This window comes from Drosophila busckii, chromosome X (genome assembly GCF_011750605.1).
Source record: "Drosophila busckii strain San Diego stock center, stock number 13000-0081.31 chromosome X, ASM1175060v1, whole genome shotgun sequence".
Taxonomy (NCBI): domain Eukaryota; kingdom Metazoa; phylum Arthropoda; class Insecta; order Diptera; family Drosophilidae; genus Drosophila; species Drosophila busckii.
The window spans coordinates 6,401,416-6,419,605 of record NC_046608.1 but is presented as its reverse complement, the minus strand read 5'-3'; the positions used below and the strand labels follow the sequence as shown (position 1 = coordinate 6,419,605).

Genomic DNA, 18,190 nt, shown 5'->3' with positions numbered 1-18,190 from the left:
AGTGCTAAATAGAAAAGCGAAAGTTGCTAACAACACGCAAATCGATTCGAGTGCAAAACAATCAAAGAACTTCCGTTGTTTGCTGCAAGTATGTGCCAAACTTTGAATTAGAATTTCCATACCAAAAAGCGATCTCAAAATGACAAAATCCATTTCAGTCAACAAGCAGTGCTCAAGCGTAGTGAATCTCAGTTCAGTTCAGATCAGATCCGACGCATTTTATCCACATCATTCAGCTTCTATAATCATTGAGCTAGTGGAAGTTTGACGCTTTGCGAACTGACATAAAACCAATGATATTTTGTCGGTCAGCTATGATTGCAGTTGCAATATGGGGAAACACTTCAGCTCTCTGACATAAACACGGAGCCGGCAGCAACGGACGCTCTGCTACTATTTTAGTGTATGGAACTGGCAACTGGCTTGAAAACCAAATGTGGCCACTTCCACTTACGCAGATTACAATCTGTTTTTATGGCATACCTCATATACCACTGAATGCCCGCAGCCCGCGCCAGCACTACAGCCGCTCCATTCCAGGCAACTTGGACGGCAGCAACTGTGCTGAAGTGCTGCTGGGCTTGGACTGTTCTGTTCTGTTGCCTGCTACGTCTCAAATATATGTTTAATCATATTGTACGGACATGTTGCATTTGCATGAAACAGAATGTGTCTGTGTGTGTGTGTGTGTGTGTAGTGCATTATTTAAGCCTTTTAATGGCTCACAGCAAAGGCAAAAATTGTGTAAACGTTATGAGCTGCTGTTGTCTTGCCATTGATGAAACCATTAACAAAATGCTGCTGCCAGCCAAAAGATATTTCGATGCAGGGCTGCTACTTTCAATGCAACATTATTTATAGAAACTGTAAATGGAAGAAACATTATACCAGGCACAACAGTTTACCGTTTACTGTTTGCCCCGTCATAGACCCCGAGCATAAGCCAAATGCATATTTGAGTTGGTTTCGAGCAGCAGCACACACTTGATAAATGTCATTAAAATGGCGCGACAAAGTCATCAGCCAACCAACAACAGTCAGGAGTCAACAGTCAACAGCAATACATCAGGAGCAGGCAGAACATTTGATTTGACACTTGAATAGCTGTGTTTGGTATTCAAAATTTTGCATCGTCTGTCTGTGCAGTTACGCCCTCGAATGCCACATGGCACATACCGAATGTGCCGCATGCCACATGCCACAGACGCCGCAAACTCACAGTTGGCACACAATTTTCGCGCTGCAATTCAATTCAATAAAGAATTGAAAACTGTGTCTGCAGCTGATTGAAATATATGTACACACACACACGCACGCACACACACATATGCATATAGAGTTAGCGTCGCTGGCTTTTAATCTTGTGCTGCACGTTAGCATTGATCGATTGCTTTTGTGGTCAACAATTTGCAACATTTGCTGAAAATAAATTTTTGCTGCTGTTGATTTTTTTTCTTGTCAGCAAGCTGGCCTAGCTGATTACACTTCAGTTGCTATCAAGCAATTAGCAAATGAGCCTGCTCCTGCCCCAAATGCAGAAGTTGACTCAAACTCAAAGCCCAACTAAGCTGCTTAAGTTAAACGTGACCAAATCAAAAGCCTTCCAAATGCAATGTAACGAGCTCTCTTTCGCATAATAATTCCATAATTCAAAACTCAAAGAGAGCTCTCTGCCTTGCCTATGCCAACATCCATAATTTCCTAGTATAAATTTCAATATCCTATTGTTCGCTTATTAACTGACAACGCACACATACGGACTCAATTACAAAGACGCACACACATTCATACAGTCGAAGCCATGCACATGGGACTTATTTTAATCCCAGCTTTGTGAGCTCACATTTAATTTTTAAGCCTATTCATGTGCACGTGTTTGTAATATCAAAGTGCCCAAGCGCATTCCATTGGCCTTAAATTGGCGATATTCTGATTTTGTAACCAAATGTATTTATTAGCTTATCCTTGAGAATAATTTAATTGCAATTCAACATTTTAAACTTTGCCAACTGAGCTGTAGTTTAAAATTGCCATTTATTTTATAGTTGAAAAACAAAAAAAAACAATTAAAAGCAATTAATTGGGCTACAAATAATATGTATTAAAGCAACTGGTTGAAGTAACTACATTTCTGTTGAAAAAAAATGTATTACAAATAATGAATGAGCTTAAAAGTTAATTGACGCTTTGAGCTTAGCAAAAATAAATAAAAATGAAAATAAACTAAAACAAGTAAAATAAGACCCCTATGCATATGCACAGGGTCGAATACTCAATCAATTTTTTGGTTAACTTAAAATAACATTACGAAAAAAAAAAGAATATAAGTGAATTGAAAACCTATTGTGGCAATATATTATGCTTATGGCCACTTGAGTTACATTGGCTTCGTTTCGGCCATTAGACCTTGAGACGTTCTTGTGCATAGTTGAGAGCATCGTTGAGTATGCAACGCTCCAGGCGTCGATACTCCAACAGCATCGCATTAATTTCACGCTCACCAGCAGCATCAGTCTCTGCTGCGAGCAGCTTCTCCTGCGCCTGCGCTGGCAACGTGGCGTCCAGCACGCCCAGCAGCAGTTTAAGACGTTGATACAAGTACTGCCAAGTGCGCGTCTCCAGATCCGTTTCGAGCGCACAATCAATATGCAGCAGATCAACGGCACGCTCCAGATCACTGCACCAATGCTCCAGCTGTGCTGCACTCATATTGAAGACGCGCACAAAGGCCAAGAGCTCGCCCGATATATGCTCCGGCGCTGGCAGCACACGCAGCTCCGCCTTGCGCTCAATATTGAGTTTGTTGAGCAATAGTGAACGCTGCTCTGCCAGCACATCCGCAGGATTCAAGCCCAATTTGATTTGCACATAGTCTTTGGCATTTTGCGAATCCAAAAATCTATAATAAAAAAAACACAATTAGTTTGCAATAGATTAGGCAATAGAGCTGTATGCATTACCCATTGTGCACCAGCAGGTCGGCATTGGAACGATCGCCATAGTAGATGAAGAACTGATCGCCCGTCTTGAAGGGCTCCTGGGCAGCGCACTCCATTTGCTTCGTTTTCACATCATAGAACGAGGTAATCTCACCACTGCGATGGTTGGCCATGTCCCAAAATGGTATTAGCGCTGATATGGGTAACTTTTTGAGCTCAGCTGCCAGTTTCTTATTCTCGGGCAGCTTCTCGCGTGGCACCAGATTCTGACGGGTCATTACAGTAGATACGGCCCAGCTGTATAAATCAAAAATATATAAAATATTTAAAAATTATATAAATAACGCCAAAATAATTATTGAGTATTATTAGCTCTCGTTTGTTGCAGCTTCTTCTGTTTAGCTGCAGCCGCAAAGAAAAGTTTTCCATTTAATGGCGCATAAATTTTTCAATTTAATTATAAAAAGCCAGCAAGCTTGTTTGAAGTGGTTAAAAAGGGTAATCAAGAGAGGGTGCAGCCACTACGACCAGCAGACGCAAACCAGGCGAAACAAGTTTCTGTGGCTGCCTGGCCTGGACCTACACCAATGCTCCCCAAAATATGTTTGCTGTGCTGTTTCTCCCCCTTGTAGCCTGGCATGTCTTTTAAGTCGCCTTTTGACAAGCCGCAAACAAAGTGAAAAACCATGAAGAAAATAATAATAAAACTTATTAAAGTATGGGCGGCAATCAGTTAACAAGAAGTACCTACCGCTTTGCCTTACGCGCCTTTACACAAACTTTTTGCTCAACTCTAGGTTTTTGCCAGTTATTTGCACACTATGCAACGGCAACGGCTACGGCTACGGTTACGGATAGAGGGATTAAGTTTTCACTTTGTTTGGGAGTTAGCTGCTCGGTTATGTCAAATTATGTGTGCTTGCAATTGCTTATGGTACTTGAAGTTTGCTAATCAGTGTGCTGGGGCTTAAGATCTGAGGATTTAATCGCAGACAATTTGAGCGCTAACTTGACATTTATTGACTGTACGCTCTACGCAAAGAAAGCAAATAGGGAGAAAGAAGACGAACGCATCAAGAGAGACAGCAAAAGCTCGTTTTACAGCTCAACAGCTTGGCAATAAACTGCCCGGCGGCCAACAAGCAAGCAAACAGACAAACTAACAAAAAGCTGCAAAAAGAGAGGTTACGTGACTATAAAAACGCCGCATGTGGCAGTCAAGCGCGACACAAACTTCTAAAAGGCAACAGTTGTTGCCGCCTCTGCTGTTGCTGTTGCTGTTGCTGTTGCTGTTGCTGTTGCTGCTGTTGGTGCTGACAAGTCAAGTTCTAGGAGTGTCAACAGACTGTCAAGACACAAACACAAACAAAAAAAACACACACACACACACACAGATATGCATTCGTATGCGTGTGAGTTTGATTTAATGTTGCTGCATTGCATTTAAATGCGGAAGCTGCTGCTTTCTTTTCGCTGAAATTCGAAATTCACCAGCTTGTTTGAAAACAATTTCATTGCATACCATGCGGCGCACATCCTAATTTTACTTGCCCACTGCTAATTGCTAATGCATTTGCCGTATAATAAGCAGCGAGACAATTGGCACACACTCTCGACATAGAAAGGAGCATTTGCATTAGGCCGATAAGATAACGCAATCAAAATTAGCTGGGATCAATTACTTGAATCCACATGCCCCGAGGACTCACCACATAATCAACAACGGCAACTTGCAATTGGAGAAGGCATAATTATCAATTCGCTTTGCACTTCTTATTATTGACGCGACGGACGGGCGGGAAGATGGCCCGAAGCGCAGGCAAGGAGTTAACAGCTGCCTTACGCTAAATTGAAAATTAATTACGTGAACACGAGAACGCCAGCGGCGACAGTTTGTCGGGCCTATCTAACACACTCTCTGCCTTTCTCTTGCTCTCTCTCGCTAGGCAACTGCCCCCTACTGTTTTCATTTGCTGAGCAGTTAATGAAGTTTAGACAGCTTTCAAGTTGTGTGTGCTTGACCAGCAGTTATTACCGATGAAGACCTACAAGTTAATTATGAGCGGGCGCATTTGCCAATGGGTTTCTTCCAGAGTGCTAAAGCAGGTAGGGGGGTGGGGTGGGAGCGTTAGCCGCAATTAAGGCCGATTGTGCGTTACCAAAGTGCATTAAATTATAGCAATTGCTATAGATTATCGTTCATCACAATAATGTGTGGCGAATTTTCAAATTAATTGCCAGAGCCAAAACGTAATTGTTGGCTAGGTGAATAATTGCGCCCAAGTGCAACAAGACGGGAAACTAATAATAAGCTACATTCTTAAAATTAATAAATAATGTTATATCATATAAATATTATAAACTATTCAATAGCAAGCTTAACTCTACACTATTTATAGCAAGTATTTCTTTAATGGTTTCCTACACAAAAGTCAATTGAATTGTGTGCAGATTAAAACGATTTTTTATTGCCATAGCAATTTATTATGGCAACTCAAGCTTAAATATGCAAATCTTTATGCTCATGTGCTGTGGCGTTGTGGCAAGTGGCAAGTGTGGCAAGCATGCGGTGGCATAATGCCCCATCATTCAGTTTACGTACATTAATCAATAAAGTAGCCAATGCTAACGGTTATGTGTGCTTTAAATCTCATAATGCTTTTATCTTTCTGTTCTCTTTGTTCCCTTCCCAGAAGCTGTTGCAGACTGGCGTCTCGCTTATAGTGGACGATGGCAAATCGACACCGGAAACGGCAGCAGCAGCAGCAGCACTACCACCACCACGACGTCGTCCGGCGGCCAATGGCAGCGGCAAGCGTAAGCGTCGGCCACAGCTGCCGCTGGCCATCATGGGCGCCAATGAGGAGGAGGGCAATGGAGCCTACTGGCGTGGCCATGTGGAAGACGACAACAGCGGCAGCAGGCGCAAACAATTGCCCATACGTGAGCCCATGGCAGCGCTGGAACGTGAAAGTGATAGAGACAGACAACGACAACGACCAGAGGCAGCAGCAGCAGCAGCAGCAACAGCAGCAAGCACCGGCAGCAAAGCCTATCGGCGTCCATATGGGCAATCCAAGAAACAGGAACAGGAGTCGCAGCAATTAATGCCAAGCAGCAGCAGCAGCAAAACTCCAGTGGATCTTAAAAATATATTGAAGAATTCAGGTGGATTGAGTCTTAGCGAAATCTTGCAGCAAAAGAATCTCTCGCTGGACGATCTGCTCAAGGGTAAACAGCATGCATTGCTGGCGTTGCAAACAACAGCAGTGGCCCCCAATGCTGTCAACAGCTTTGAGAGCAAAACAAACGTCGTGACAGGCCAACAGCACAACGGCAGCGGCAACAACAACAATCACAACAACAGCAACAAGCATATGGTGCGACGCATACCAGCAGCCTTCTTGGCCGTTGACCAAGAGCAGCAGGCGCATGTGGACAAAAGTGGGGAGGAGGCGCACGCTGATGTGGAGCAGGAGGATTTGTTAAAGCCCAAATTAAGCAAGCTGCCAGCATTGCAACGCTTAAAGCTCTTTGGCAGCTCATCACGTGAAAGCCTGGCCACAAGACGTACGCTGCACAACAGCAGCAGCAGCAGCAGCAGTCAGCCAACGCCAACAATTGCTACCACCAGCAGCAGCAGCAGCGCAATAACAACAACTACCACACGACTGCCTTTGTACAAAAAGCGACAGCAATTGCGTTCCACGCTTAAGCCGCCAGCTTTGTTTAAGACAACAGCGAGCACAACAACAACAACAGCCGCAGCAGCAGCAACCGTAACAGCAGCAACAGAGCCTGAGGAGACAACAACAGCAGCAGCAACTGTTGCTCACATTGTGACAGCAACAGGAGCAGCAGCAGCTGAGAACTTTGTTAAGCAGACAGACAGCAATGAAATGCCTTTAAGTATACGTCAACGTTTGCGCAGCAACATCAGCAGCAGCAGCAGCAGCAGCAGCACCGCCACCAACAACAACAGAGAACAAAATAAACGCCTGAGAGACAATTTCATTAACAGCAGCAGTCAATACGAAAGAAACTCTGGGGAAAGCATCGAGGATATAGAACTAGAGCTGGCTGAGAATAATGTTAGTGCTGAGATTATAACCAATGTCACCCAGGCAACGGCAGCAGCACGTCCGAGCAGCAGCGAAGAGCAACTCGGCTACAATGAGGGCAATGATGAGCTAGAAAACTTTTTCGACGAACTCGAAAGCAACACGCAGCCAACTCATCTACCGGCACCCAAGTCTAGAGCTCCACCCCGGCAGCAGCAGCAGCAGCAACAACAACAACAACAACAGCCACAACAGCAAATCTTGCCACTTGTGGATGATGTAGACGATCGCACCGATTTGCTGGAACTCATTGAGGATCGTCGCTCGGGCAATCGCTTGTTCAAGGTGCTGGAACAGCGCAACATGACACTGGAGGAGCTCATTGAGCATCGCAAGCGTGGCTCAAGTCAACTGCATTTGTCCACCATTCTCACAGGCGATGAGCATTCGCGTTTCTATCCTGGCCAGAAGGTGTTGCTGCAGGACAACATGGATATTGTAACAGCCTTTGAGAACTTTCCACACTTCAACTTGATCGATTTGAAGAGCGTGAAGCCGGACGAGATCAAAACGGATTCGCAGGGCTCCAGCTATTTTACATCGATTATCGATATTGAGCCAAACGAAAGCGCAGGCGATAACAACCCAAATCGAGGTACTACTGCATTGCGGCTGCGACGTCAGCGTCAACGCCAACAGCAGCAGCAGCAGCCGCAGCAACAGCGGCAGCTGTAGTGAGCTGCAGTTGCTTTTCTCTGGCGGGGAGTGAGGTGAAGTGGATGCGGCTGACGTGCGCATGTTTGCTGCGTGTTGAGCTGTTGCCGCTTATCGATCGATTGGCATTTGAAATATCATTGAAATTTTGTATATTTAACACACGTTGCTGTTGTCATTGTTGTTCATACTGCTGTTGTTAACGAAGCAACGGCGGCGGCAGCAGCAGCTCAGCACGCCAAATGCACACGTAAGCACTGGGAGTGAAGCGAGTGTTTTTTTTTTTTTCTATAGTTGTACTAGCTACCGATATCAGTAACTTAAGTATTATCTCTTGGTTTTAGTAAATAATTGGAATGTAGTACTTATTAGTTAAAGCGAGCATTATATGATCGACAGCAATGTTCTCAAATTATAAATTGGCCTCGTTATTTGACGCTTCAGAATATTTAGCACTTTAACATCGATAGTCTGCTCAGAGCCCAGTAGGCCACAATCCTAGCTCACCACTTCAACCGCCGCACAATTTTTTATACAGCAAGATTCGAGATATGAAAACTTCAAAATTCAAATGTCAAACGTGAATTTTGCGACACCAGTGAAGATCACTGGCAAACATTAAATGTCTCAATTTGTATATGCCAACAATTGTTTATCTTTATTGCAAATACAGGACCACCTTATGCGCAAACATCCTCAGTGGCAAGCGCCACATTGCAGCAGCAGCAGCAGCAGCAGCAGCAGCAGCAGCAGCAACAACAACAGCAACTGCAACAGCAGCAGCAACAACAGCGAGGCGAAAAGTCGCTTGGTTTCTTTCCCTCTTGGAAGACGCTAGCACTCGCCTCGCTGGCCACAGCAACAGCAGCGCGAGCCGTCGCTGCCAGCAGCAACACAGAGGAACAGCGTAACGCCTACTATTTGCCACCGCCACGCTTGCTATTGGACAGCAATGCCGGCAGCTCACAGGAAACGGAAGCGGAAGAGGACAGCAGCAGCAGTAACAGCATGGACATTGATCTGGGCGTGAATGCATTTGGTGGCGTGGCCGTGAATAGCAGCAAGCTGCCACCCATCGAGGACAACAGCGACATCATTGACACCATTGAGAACGAAGTGGCGCGTGCACATGATTTGCTGGACTTGGAGCTCTCTGGCCATGGCTTTCGACGCAGTCCATCTGCAGCGGCAGCCACCTCCATGTCCCAACAGCAGCACCATCATCTGGGCAGCCTGTTTGCCAACATGCCTGCCGGCGTGCGATCGGTCATAGTGGCCTGTGCCGCTATAGTTATCACCTCGCTGGCCACTTTCATGGTCATATTTGTGGTATGCCGCTGGAAGCAGCATCGACGTCGCAAAAGCAGCTACCTAAAGACCTACAATGCAATGAAGAGTAAGTTACCGCAGCTGTCGCAAGCTACGGCTGCATCATCGCGACGTTCCTCAATGCGCCAGCAGATGGAAGAGCTAGTGGTCAGCAGCAGCAGCAACAACAACAATAACAGCCACAAGTCTGGCGGCGGACTAAGCATTGCCACTGTCTCCTGCACCACACCGGTGCATCAACATCAGCATCACCATTATCCTCATCAATTGCAGCGACAGAGTTCTTTGCTGTTTGGCCGCGAGGCCTCAGCTACGCTCAGCACCTCTTGCAACTCGCTAGCAACAGCAGCAGCAACACACCCAGCAGCAGCAGCAGCAGCAGCAGCAGCAGCAACAACAACAACAACATCAGCTGCAGCGACAGCGGCAGCAACAACAACAGCCACTGGACGTGGCAGTGCATTGGCGCTTACATTTCGTAGTGCGCACCAGAAGCTCAACACCATGGATCCCAGTTCGCCCGAAGTTCAAGAGTATCTGTTCGATACATTGCGCAAATCATTCGATAACTAAACACTTGATAACGAAATGTACCATTTAGGCCAAGTTTTATATAGAAACAGACATACATATACATATTCATATACATACCTATAAAATATGCATATAAATTAACAAGTTAGTTGATGGTAAGTCATAGAATACTTTTTTTTTTGTAAGAAAACTAAGGCCAAATTGACACTGGTCAACAAAATTATATTCTATGTAGCATAGCACAAAGAACAACAACAAATAGATTCGAACATTGATTTTTTTGATAATAGTAAATCAAAAAAACAACTGCAGCTCGTTCATTTTACATTTTCGTAGCACAGTTCAATGATCAGTGTCATATAACCTTAAGACACACACACACACACACACACACACACACACAAATAAACGTAGATACTAAGCTCTAAGCACGACTACTACTCATTAAGCCCAGTGCTCAAGTTGACAGCATAGTGAACACTTGACTTTAGAGAAGCAACTAAAATAGCAATGAACTGCGTTTCAGGGGCACAAACAGAATTGGAAATGGGTTTCGTAGCGCACCAATTGAAATGCACTAAAACACTGCACCCACTGTACTTAAGTTTTGCGAGGTTATGTTGCACGAGAAATAATATCAATTTAGCTGCAAAATGTGTTGGAATTTTAACATTTTTGAGGACAATAAATATTTCAAAACAAGCCAAGTGTGTAAAAAAATTTTAATACGAACAAAAACATACATTTACGTAATACATATGTGGAAAATAATGAAAAACAAAAAGTAAAACATAGCGCTGCAGCAAGAACATTACTCATTGCTCAACATTAAAATACAACTAGCAAATTGTAAGAAAAAACTATTTATTTTTATTTATTTATATGTAAATTTGTTTGTTTATAGTAGTAGTAGTAGTACTACTGAAAATTTCTAAACTAGCCCTAAGAAAAACTAACAGCATAAATATTTATGTAGTTCTATGTGTAATGTTGGTGAATGTAATACTACGCATATATACAAACATACATAAACATACATGTATACAAGCTATTAAATACATACACACAAGCATTGTATGTCGATATGTAAATGAGCTATGATTTATACATACAAGTTTTTCTTTTTTTGAAATAAAATGTAGTAAAACAATCCGAAAATCAGACAACAGTTTAATGAAAACAAACAAAATTTGTTTCAACAGTGCTTTGTTTTGATCTTGAAAATGAAATTGAACACACGTGTGTGTTTAAAAATAAAAATCAAGGATTAAGTCTGCGAAACGCTTGCAACAGCAACAACAGAACAATTACAATATATAGAATATGCTGAGGTCTCAACAAAAGGCATCAATACTATGTAGTTGGCGAAACTTAAAAGTTCTTTCCTTTATGATATATATACATGATTTTGTTTCTAATGAAATTGAACCATAATTAGCCGATTTATAACTAAACTCTAATACTGTACTTCATTATACAAAATGTAATTATTTAATACCGAGCTACAGGGTATTTTAAATTTGTTCCCTAGGTCGCATATAATCAAAAATTGTTTCAATAGACAGATTGCTCTTATTGCAAGCTAAAGCAGCAGAGTATCATAAAAAAAACAAAGAGTAGAAGTTATGCATTAATGAACTGAGCAGCTGTAGGCCTGATTAACATTTACATATGTTGATATTATTAATAATTTCATATGTATAATTGAAATACTTACCGATATAGGTCGTAGCAGAGACCGTATTGCGTGAAGAGCACCGACATGGCGGTCATAATGCTATCATCGGGCTGAATGTAGGCGCACTTGTACATCGAGGCATATTGGCGCGCAATGCCACGGCATTGACGCAGTGCAGCAGCAATGGCGGAGGTGCCACGCATGAGCTGCATTTGCTCTACGGTAAAGTAGAGTACAGTATTGTAACGCGGTGGTAGTATATCGATATAGGGTTTCCAATTGCTGGCAGCACCGCGAACCTTTTCAATGACCAGCGCAAAGGCCAAATGAAAGTTGGTCAACGACGGATAGTAGCTAAAGACTTGCGCCTCAGACAGATGTTCTTCGGAGAAAATAAGCTGTCGCGGCACGCTAAGCACCTGTTCGCCTGCGTTGAGATCACGCGTGGCGCGCAAACCGAGCTGATAACCATCAAAGGTGGCTATTTCCACGCTACTACTTTTAACGCCACCCGCCACAGCCCAGGCATTGAAGGATGCCAGCTTATCCATACGCGTCTGTGTGCTACAATTGTCTTCTCCAGTTGGGAACTCTTCGCGCTGCAATGGCTTCTCGTATACTATCATCTGCTCCAGCAATTGCTGTAGCTGCACATATTGCTGCCATTCTTCGTTAGGATTAGCAGGTTGACGTTGCACAGCCTCCAAAATCTCCAAAGCTATTTTGTTAGCCTTAAGACGATGCTCATCAACGGAGGGCTTGCCCGTTGCTGGTGCAACCGTGTCCTTGTCTTTTTCAGTACTTGTTGTTGATGTCGCTTCATTTGGTTGCGAGCTTTTTTGCTGCTGCTGTTGTTGCTGATGTTTGTTGTTCCGTTTATTTTTGCCCATTGTTTCTGTGTTTGTTGAAAGTCAGTCGGTTGGTATACGAAATGACCGGTTAAAGGACGCCGCCGCCGTCACAACACCAAAACAACAACCAAATAAGGGTAAATCGCCAATACAGCTCTGCCAACACGTGCAGCCAGTCTGCTAAAACAGCTGTTACAAAACAGTACGCACAAAGCACGAATTGTTGCGCATTTTGCTCAGCAGAAAACAGAGCTGCATACGCGCCTTGCTTATTTTTCCCAACACTGTCGATAAGACTGCTAACACTAGCTCTCTTGCAAACATTTCAATCTGAAAATAGCTGAAAATAGCTGAAAATGTAGCTGAAAACGGCGTTTTTGTGTGTTTATACGCGTATGGCCACACTGTTCAATTGTCACGTTGTGTCAAATAAATAAAATAATTCAAAACGTGCTGAATTTTGAAGCAGAAGTACAATTTTTCATAAATAATAAATGAGAATGGGTAAAAAAGATAAAATCAAAAACAACAGCGCGGCATTAGAGCCGGCTCGTGCAACATTTGCTTTGAAAACCCCTAAAGATTTTCCCGCAAGCGCTACTGTCAAGAAATCAAAGATTTCCAAACACACCGAAGACCAGCATGAGGACGAAAAAGAGAATGTGCAGACAGGTGCCAATCCTGCAAAGAAAAAGAATAAGAAACGTCAGATAAATGACGACAAGGAGAGCTTAGATGAAGTTCCCGAAAGCGCTGCTGTCAAGAAATCAAAGAAGTCAAAACACAACGAGCACCAACATAATGGCGAAAAAGAGAATGTGGAGACAGGCGCCAATGCTGGAAAGAAAAAGAATAAGAAACGTCAAATAAATGGTGACAAGGAGAAGGAGGATGGTTTAGATGACGTGCCGCCAAAGCAATCAAAGCTTTCAACTGATGCTGCAACCGGCACTAAGCCTGGCTCCAATAATCTAATGAAACTTATTTTACAAACATTCAATAATCTACAAAAGGAAAAAAATGATAGTAAGTCATTAAAGAAAATAATAACTATAATGCAAATGGATGGCGAGGAATCCGTGGTGAGCTTACAAGAATGTTCTCAATAATTTTAAATGATTTAAACCATTTTTATGTTTCATTTAGCTGGCTGCCCCACGTGCCTATGTATTGAAGCGTTTAATACGCGCTACTGGTGCCGATGATAAAGAATCTGTGTCCACAAATGCAAACCATTTGCATACAATACTAACTAAGGTGCCCAACATTGATATCATGGAGATGCTCCAGATACTAAAGCGAGAACTACCTGTGAATGCAGCACTCAAAACAAAGGAAGATGCTCTGGCTGCGGTGGGACAACTCGTGGTAGTCACAAGTATTATTCAAAGTCCATACTTTGTAGAGCCCTCGGAACAGCTTATAACAGCTATCTATGAACTGCTAATGCCGCATTTAAAAGGACGCGAATATCTAGTCTCCATGTGTGTGGAAATAATAACAGAGTCCTTGGAAAAAGTAAGCAAAATCGAACTAATGCAGAAACAAATCTAACAAAAATATTTATATTGCAGTTAAATGATAAGAACTTTAAAACTCTGGTATGGCCGATGCTGCAAAAGGAGCTGAGCAAGCCCATACAACAACAGACGTTGCATACCATGGATTTGCTGCTCTCCATACGTCTCAATTATCCTGAGCGCTTAAAGCAGAAGGTACTCGAGTCTATGCTCTGGCCCAAGACAGCACAGTATAACCAATTATTTGATTTATATACACAAAGAGATGTTGTGCAAAATTTGAACATCTATGGACGTTTTGGTCAACTTCTGGCCAGCAAAGGCAATGCTACGCTGCTGACAGCCTGGCAGCAATATGTGCTGGACAAGCTCCCCATTAAATCCAGCCACATCAAGTGTCACATTATATGTATATTCACCTGCTTACTTTTGCACTACGATGATAGTGATGAGCAGGCAGCTCAGGTGCTGGTGAAGATCTTTGAGAATGAGGAACTAGCAGGCATGCTAGTAGATGAATTGGAGGCAGCCAGCAAGCTGCATACCAATAAGACTCCGAAGGCGGGACAGCTGGAGCTGCGCAGTGCTAGCCGTAAGTTTGAAACAGCTTTGATCATCAGCATGTCACGTCAGCTGAAGCAGGAGGAATCCAAGCTGGGCATATTACATGCGCTCTTAAAGCTGCGACCACAGCTAGATGCCTGCACGCAGACACCACGTTTCTGTCAAAGGCTACTAACTGCTCTAGACAAAGATAGTCTCAACGCTATGCTGAAATATTATAAAACGCAGTACACCAGCGATGATGAGAAGATTACAAAACCGCTGCGCGATTATTGGATGCGTCAAATGCAGTACGTGATGCTCAATCCCAAGCTCACCAAAGGGAAAAAAGAGCTGGACTTTTTAATGCTCAATAGCATTTTTCATTTGAATGCGGAGAAACAGCCTTGTGTGCGTGCAGAAGCTGCTGCCTTCAGTCAGCAGTCGCTGCCATTTGGCGAAGAAGCCTTCTTTGGTGTGCTGACGCATAAAATTGATGCTGGTCCACAAGCGTTGCATGGCTTCAGCAAGCGTTTGCAACGCATTGCAGCACTGTTGCAGCAACACTTTAAGGAAACCGATAATATTGCAGACAAGCTGCGCGTTACACGTACGCCAGATATGCTTAAAGCCTGGGCCCAAGTTAAGCTCGAGCTGCAGGACATCGATCCAGAGAATACACTTGCTCTTGTCTTTAATGTGCTCATTTTATTTGTGGGCGTGGCCATGTACACGGCCAGCTGCAATATATCTGTAGAGCTCCTGCAGGATATTCTTAAATGCAAGCAGCTGGCGTTCAAGCCAAAACAAAAGGCCGCTAAGGTAAGTACTACTATAATAATTTATTTATAATTAACATTAAATTAAACAAATAATTTATTTTTGTTATGAACAGGAAGAGGAGCTCAACTGGCAGGATGTGCTGACGGATGCGTTGCTGCAGCTAATGTTGCAAGTTGGTGGTTTCTGGCGCAGCTTTGTCAAGACCATAATGGAGGCGACTATGCCGCAACTAAATGGCGATAATCTAAAACAGATACTAGCTATATATGATATGAAAACCAACCCGCTGGGCAAAGGTGATGGCGATGAGGATGAGGATGAAGACAGTGAAGACGATGAGCAAAGTGAAAGCGATAGCGATGACAAGCAAAAAAGCAAGGGTAAGAAGCACAAGATTCAGGTTGAACAAAGTGATTCTGATGACGACGACGAAGAGGAGGAGTCTGATGATGACGACGATGACGAGGAAGCAGATGAAGACGCAACTACTCTAGAGAAAACTCGCGAGAACATACGACTGGCGCTGGTCAATAGCGGTGATATAGATGAAGACGATGGCAGCAGTGTTGATTGGAATGATGTTAGCGAGGATAAGGGTAAGCGTTTAAACCAAGCGCTAGAGCATGCCTTCCAAGTGATGCGACCCCAAGGCAGCGATAAAGCCAAGAAAAAGCGTCAAACCAAATCGGAGCGCATCGACAACACTACCTTGTTGCATTTTAGAACACGAGTCTTGGACTTGGTGCAGGTTTACATAAAGGCCAAGGCGAATCTTGAAGAGGTTATGGATGCGCTCATAACCATTTTTAATGTATATACATATTGTTTGAGCGATGCCAAGTTAAAATCGCTGGCACAAGCCAGCAAGAAGCTGCTGCGTGAGCTACTCAATCAAAAGATTGACTACAAGACCAACAAGTGCAAGGATAAGCAGATTATCCTGGACACTATTCAACACTTTGTTAAGCTAGCCGAAGCCAACTTAAATACCATAGAGAACCGCGAGTTAAGTGAATTGCGTGACAAGTGCTTTGTTTATTTATTCAATCAGTTCCAAGAAACAAATATCACCAGCACGAAGATGTGGCCAGTGCTCATGGAACTGCAACAAGATGCACTCAAGCGACGCAAGACCGCTGTCACCTTAAACACTTTTGGTGCTCTACTTGCCTCGCCATGGGTGGGTGTAAAAGAGCTGGCGATAAGCTTCTTGGATATCCTGAACAGCGAGAATGTACCCAATATGCGTCGCAAGCAGATCCTAGAGCTGCTCATCAAGCATGTAGTCCGCATTAATAGCTCTTTGCATGGAACTATTAATAAATTTTTGCCCAAACTCGAGGCTTTCAGCACAACTGACTCTGGACAGCTCGAACTGAAGAAACAGCTCGTGACAAAGCTTACTAATGCCAGCATGTCGTTCAAATCGAAGGGCAAGGCTGATAAATAAATACTTCTTAGATACTTAAGGGGCGGGCCATACTTTTTTAATTACTGCACCAGCAATTAAAATCGAGTTTTTACACATAACTTAACATAACAAAGCAAAAGAAATAATAAAAGAATGAAACAATGTATTTGTTTTTATATATTCTTCCTGCCCAACGTCAATGTCTGCATGGACAGCATGTAAATTTGAAGCAACCCGCCAAAACTCAGCGAAAGTTTACATATACAATAATATAATATAATAATTTATAAATATTAGGGGCATTGAGAACAACTTTTATAAACTTACTTGGTCAAAGCAGCTTCCTAGATTCCTTGTAAGTACGCATGTTTAAATTATAAATTAATTTTTCACTAATAGCTCGAGCACTTCCTGTTCACTCGCCAACGGTCCAAACACAACTAACCTGTGTGGCCTACGTGCGTTCTTATCCACTCAGCCTCCCACACATGTGAGCGTCGCTGCACTGCCGCTCTTCGTTCGTAAGCGCACGATCGCTCAGCGCTGCAGCTGCGGCTGAGCTTTCGCTTAGAGTGCTTCGCTCCCTCTGCATCGTACGATGAGTGAGAGCGTGACTATTGCGCTGCTGCGGCTAAACTTGAGCGTCGCCGTTTTGTAGCTTAGAGAGCGTCGCTCACTGTGCATCATACGAAGAATGTGAGTGAACTTTGCTTTGAGTAGTTATTAATGTCTGCAGACTTGAGCTAAGCATCAACTGAGTTAGTTTTCCTCAAAACAATTGAGCCAACGTGGATGTTTGCAATTTGTTTGACATGAAAAGAATATGGGGTCATCTAATTGTCCATCAACTTAGAAAATTTTCGCCTCAGGGCGCGAGGAAACACAAAATCCGTAATTTCTCCGGAACTACAAGGACAATCCGGATGACCTTCACCCAACTGATAGTCCTTTTAAAAAGGAATCGTTTGGCAATAATTTCGTCCTGATACTGGCTAAGATTCGGGAGATAAAGCCGATTTTCTATATACAAAAAATTCTGTTTTGCTCCGCTCCTGTATGGACTTTCATCCTTCAGCTGTACATTCTGAAAGCTCACCATGAGCACTACCTGGACACCAAAGCACATCCTTGTAGTCCTTATAGTTTCCGAGAAAAATGACATTTTGTGTTTTTGGGCCACTTTTTCCGACTAACCCCCTGTAAATTTTTTCCTGGTATGCAGCTCGATAGTTTCGATGCTCAGGAACGCGAAAATGCAAGTCCTTTTTTGAAAAGAATAACGGAGGCGCTGAAGCTAAAAATTCAAAAATGTTGCCATGCACTTGGGCAACCCTGCACTTGCGCAGGCCAATCGTAAAGGGTTGCACTAGGATTGGTGTCCTTCTGCTCCTTCTGTTCGCCTGGTACATCAGAAAATTGCCGGTATAGCCGGAAATTTTCCTAACAAAATGTAAACAAAAATAGACTGAAACAACGAACTTGCTAACAATTTTGTGCAATCCTGGATATCCTGGTATGCAATTCGATAGCTTCGATGCCCAGGAGTTCAAAAATGCTCCTCACGAGGATAACAATGCATGAAACTTGGAAATCGGACATCCTTTCGATGAGTTAGAGCCTATCAAAGCTTGATATTTCACAGAAAGTTGTCTTGTTGGTTTAGTATTTTGTTTATAACTTCGTCATTTTTAATCAGAAGGATACGTGATTAACAGGAGCTCTTAAACAAAGCAGGGAACAAATTATATAATTTAATAATATTATGAATTCTTAACAATACTTATGTAAATAACTGTATACAATAAATCATAATGAGAAGTAAATACA

General features: G+C 43.1%; 2 protein-coding genes across 2 annotated transcripts; one reads left to right on the top strand and one right to left on the bottom strand.

The window, feature by feature from the left end:
* Positions 1-2,127: 2,127 nt before the first annotated feature.
* Positions 2,128-12,365, bottom strand: LOC108606488 (actin-histidine N-methyltransferase). The gene is made up of 3 exons (XM_017996628.2): positions 11,295-12,365; positions 2,961-3,236; positions 2,128-2,899 (listed from the first exon to the last, which is right to left on the bottom strand). The coding sequence occupies exons 1-3, from the start codon at positions 12,143-12,145 to the stop codon at positions 2,401-2,403; spliced, it is 1,626 nt and encodes a 541-aa protein (XP_017852117.1). The 5' UTR covers positions 12,146-12,365; the 3' UTR covers positions 2,128-2,400.
* Positions 12,366-12,534: 169 nt separating this feature from the next.
* Positions 12,535-16,518, top strand: LOC108606486 (myb-binding protein 1A). The gene is made up of 4 exons (XM_017996626.2): positions 12,535-13,188; positions 13,253-13,624; positions 13,681-14,991; positions 15,065-16,518. The coding sequence occupies exons 1-4, from the start codon at positions 12,601-12,603 to the stop codon at positions 16,400-16,402; spliced, it is 3,609 nt and encodes a 1,202-aa protein (XP_017852115.1). The 5' UTR covers positions 12,535-12,600; the 3' UTR covers positions 16,403-16,518.
* The last annotated feature ends 1,672 nt before the right edge of the window (positions 16,519-18,190 follow it).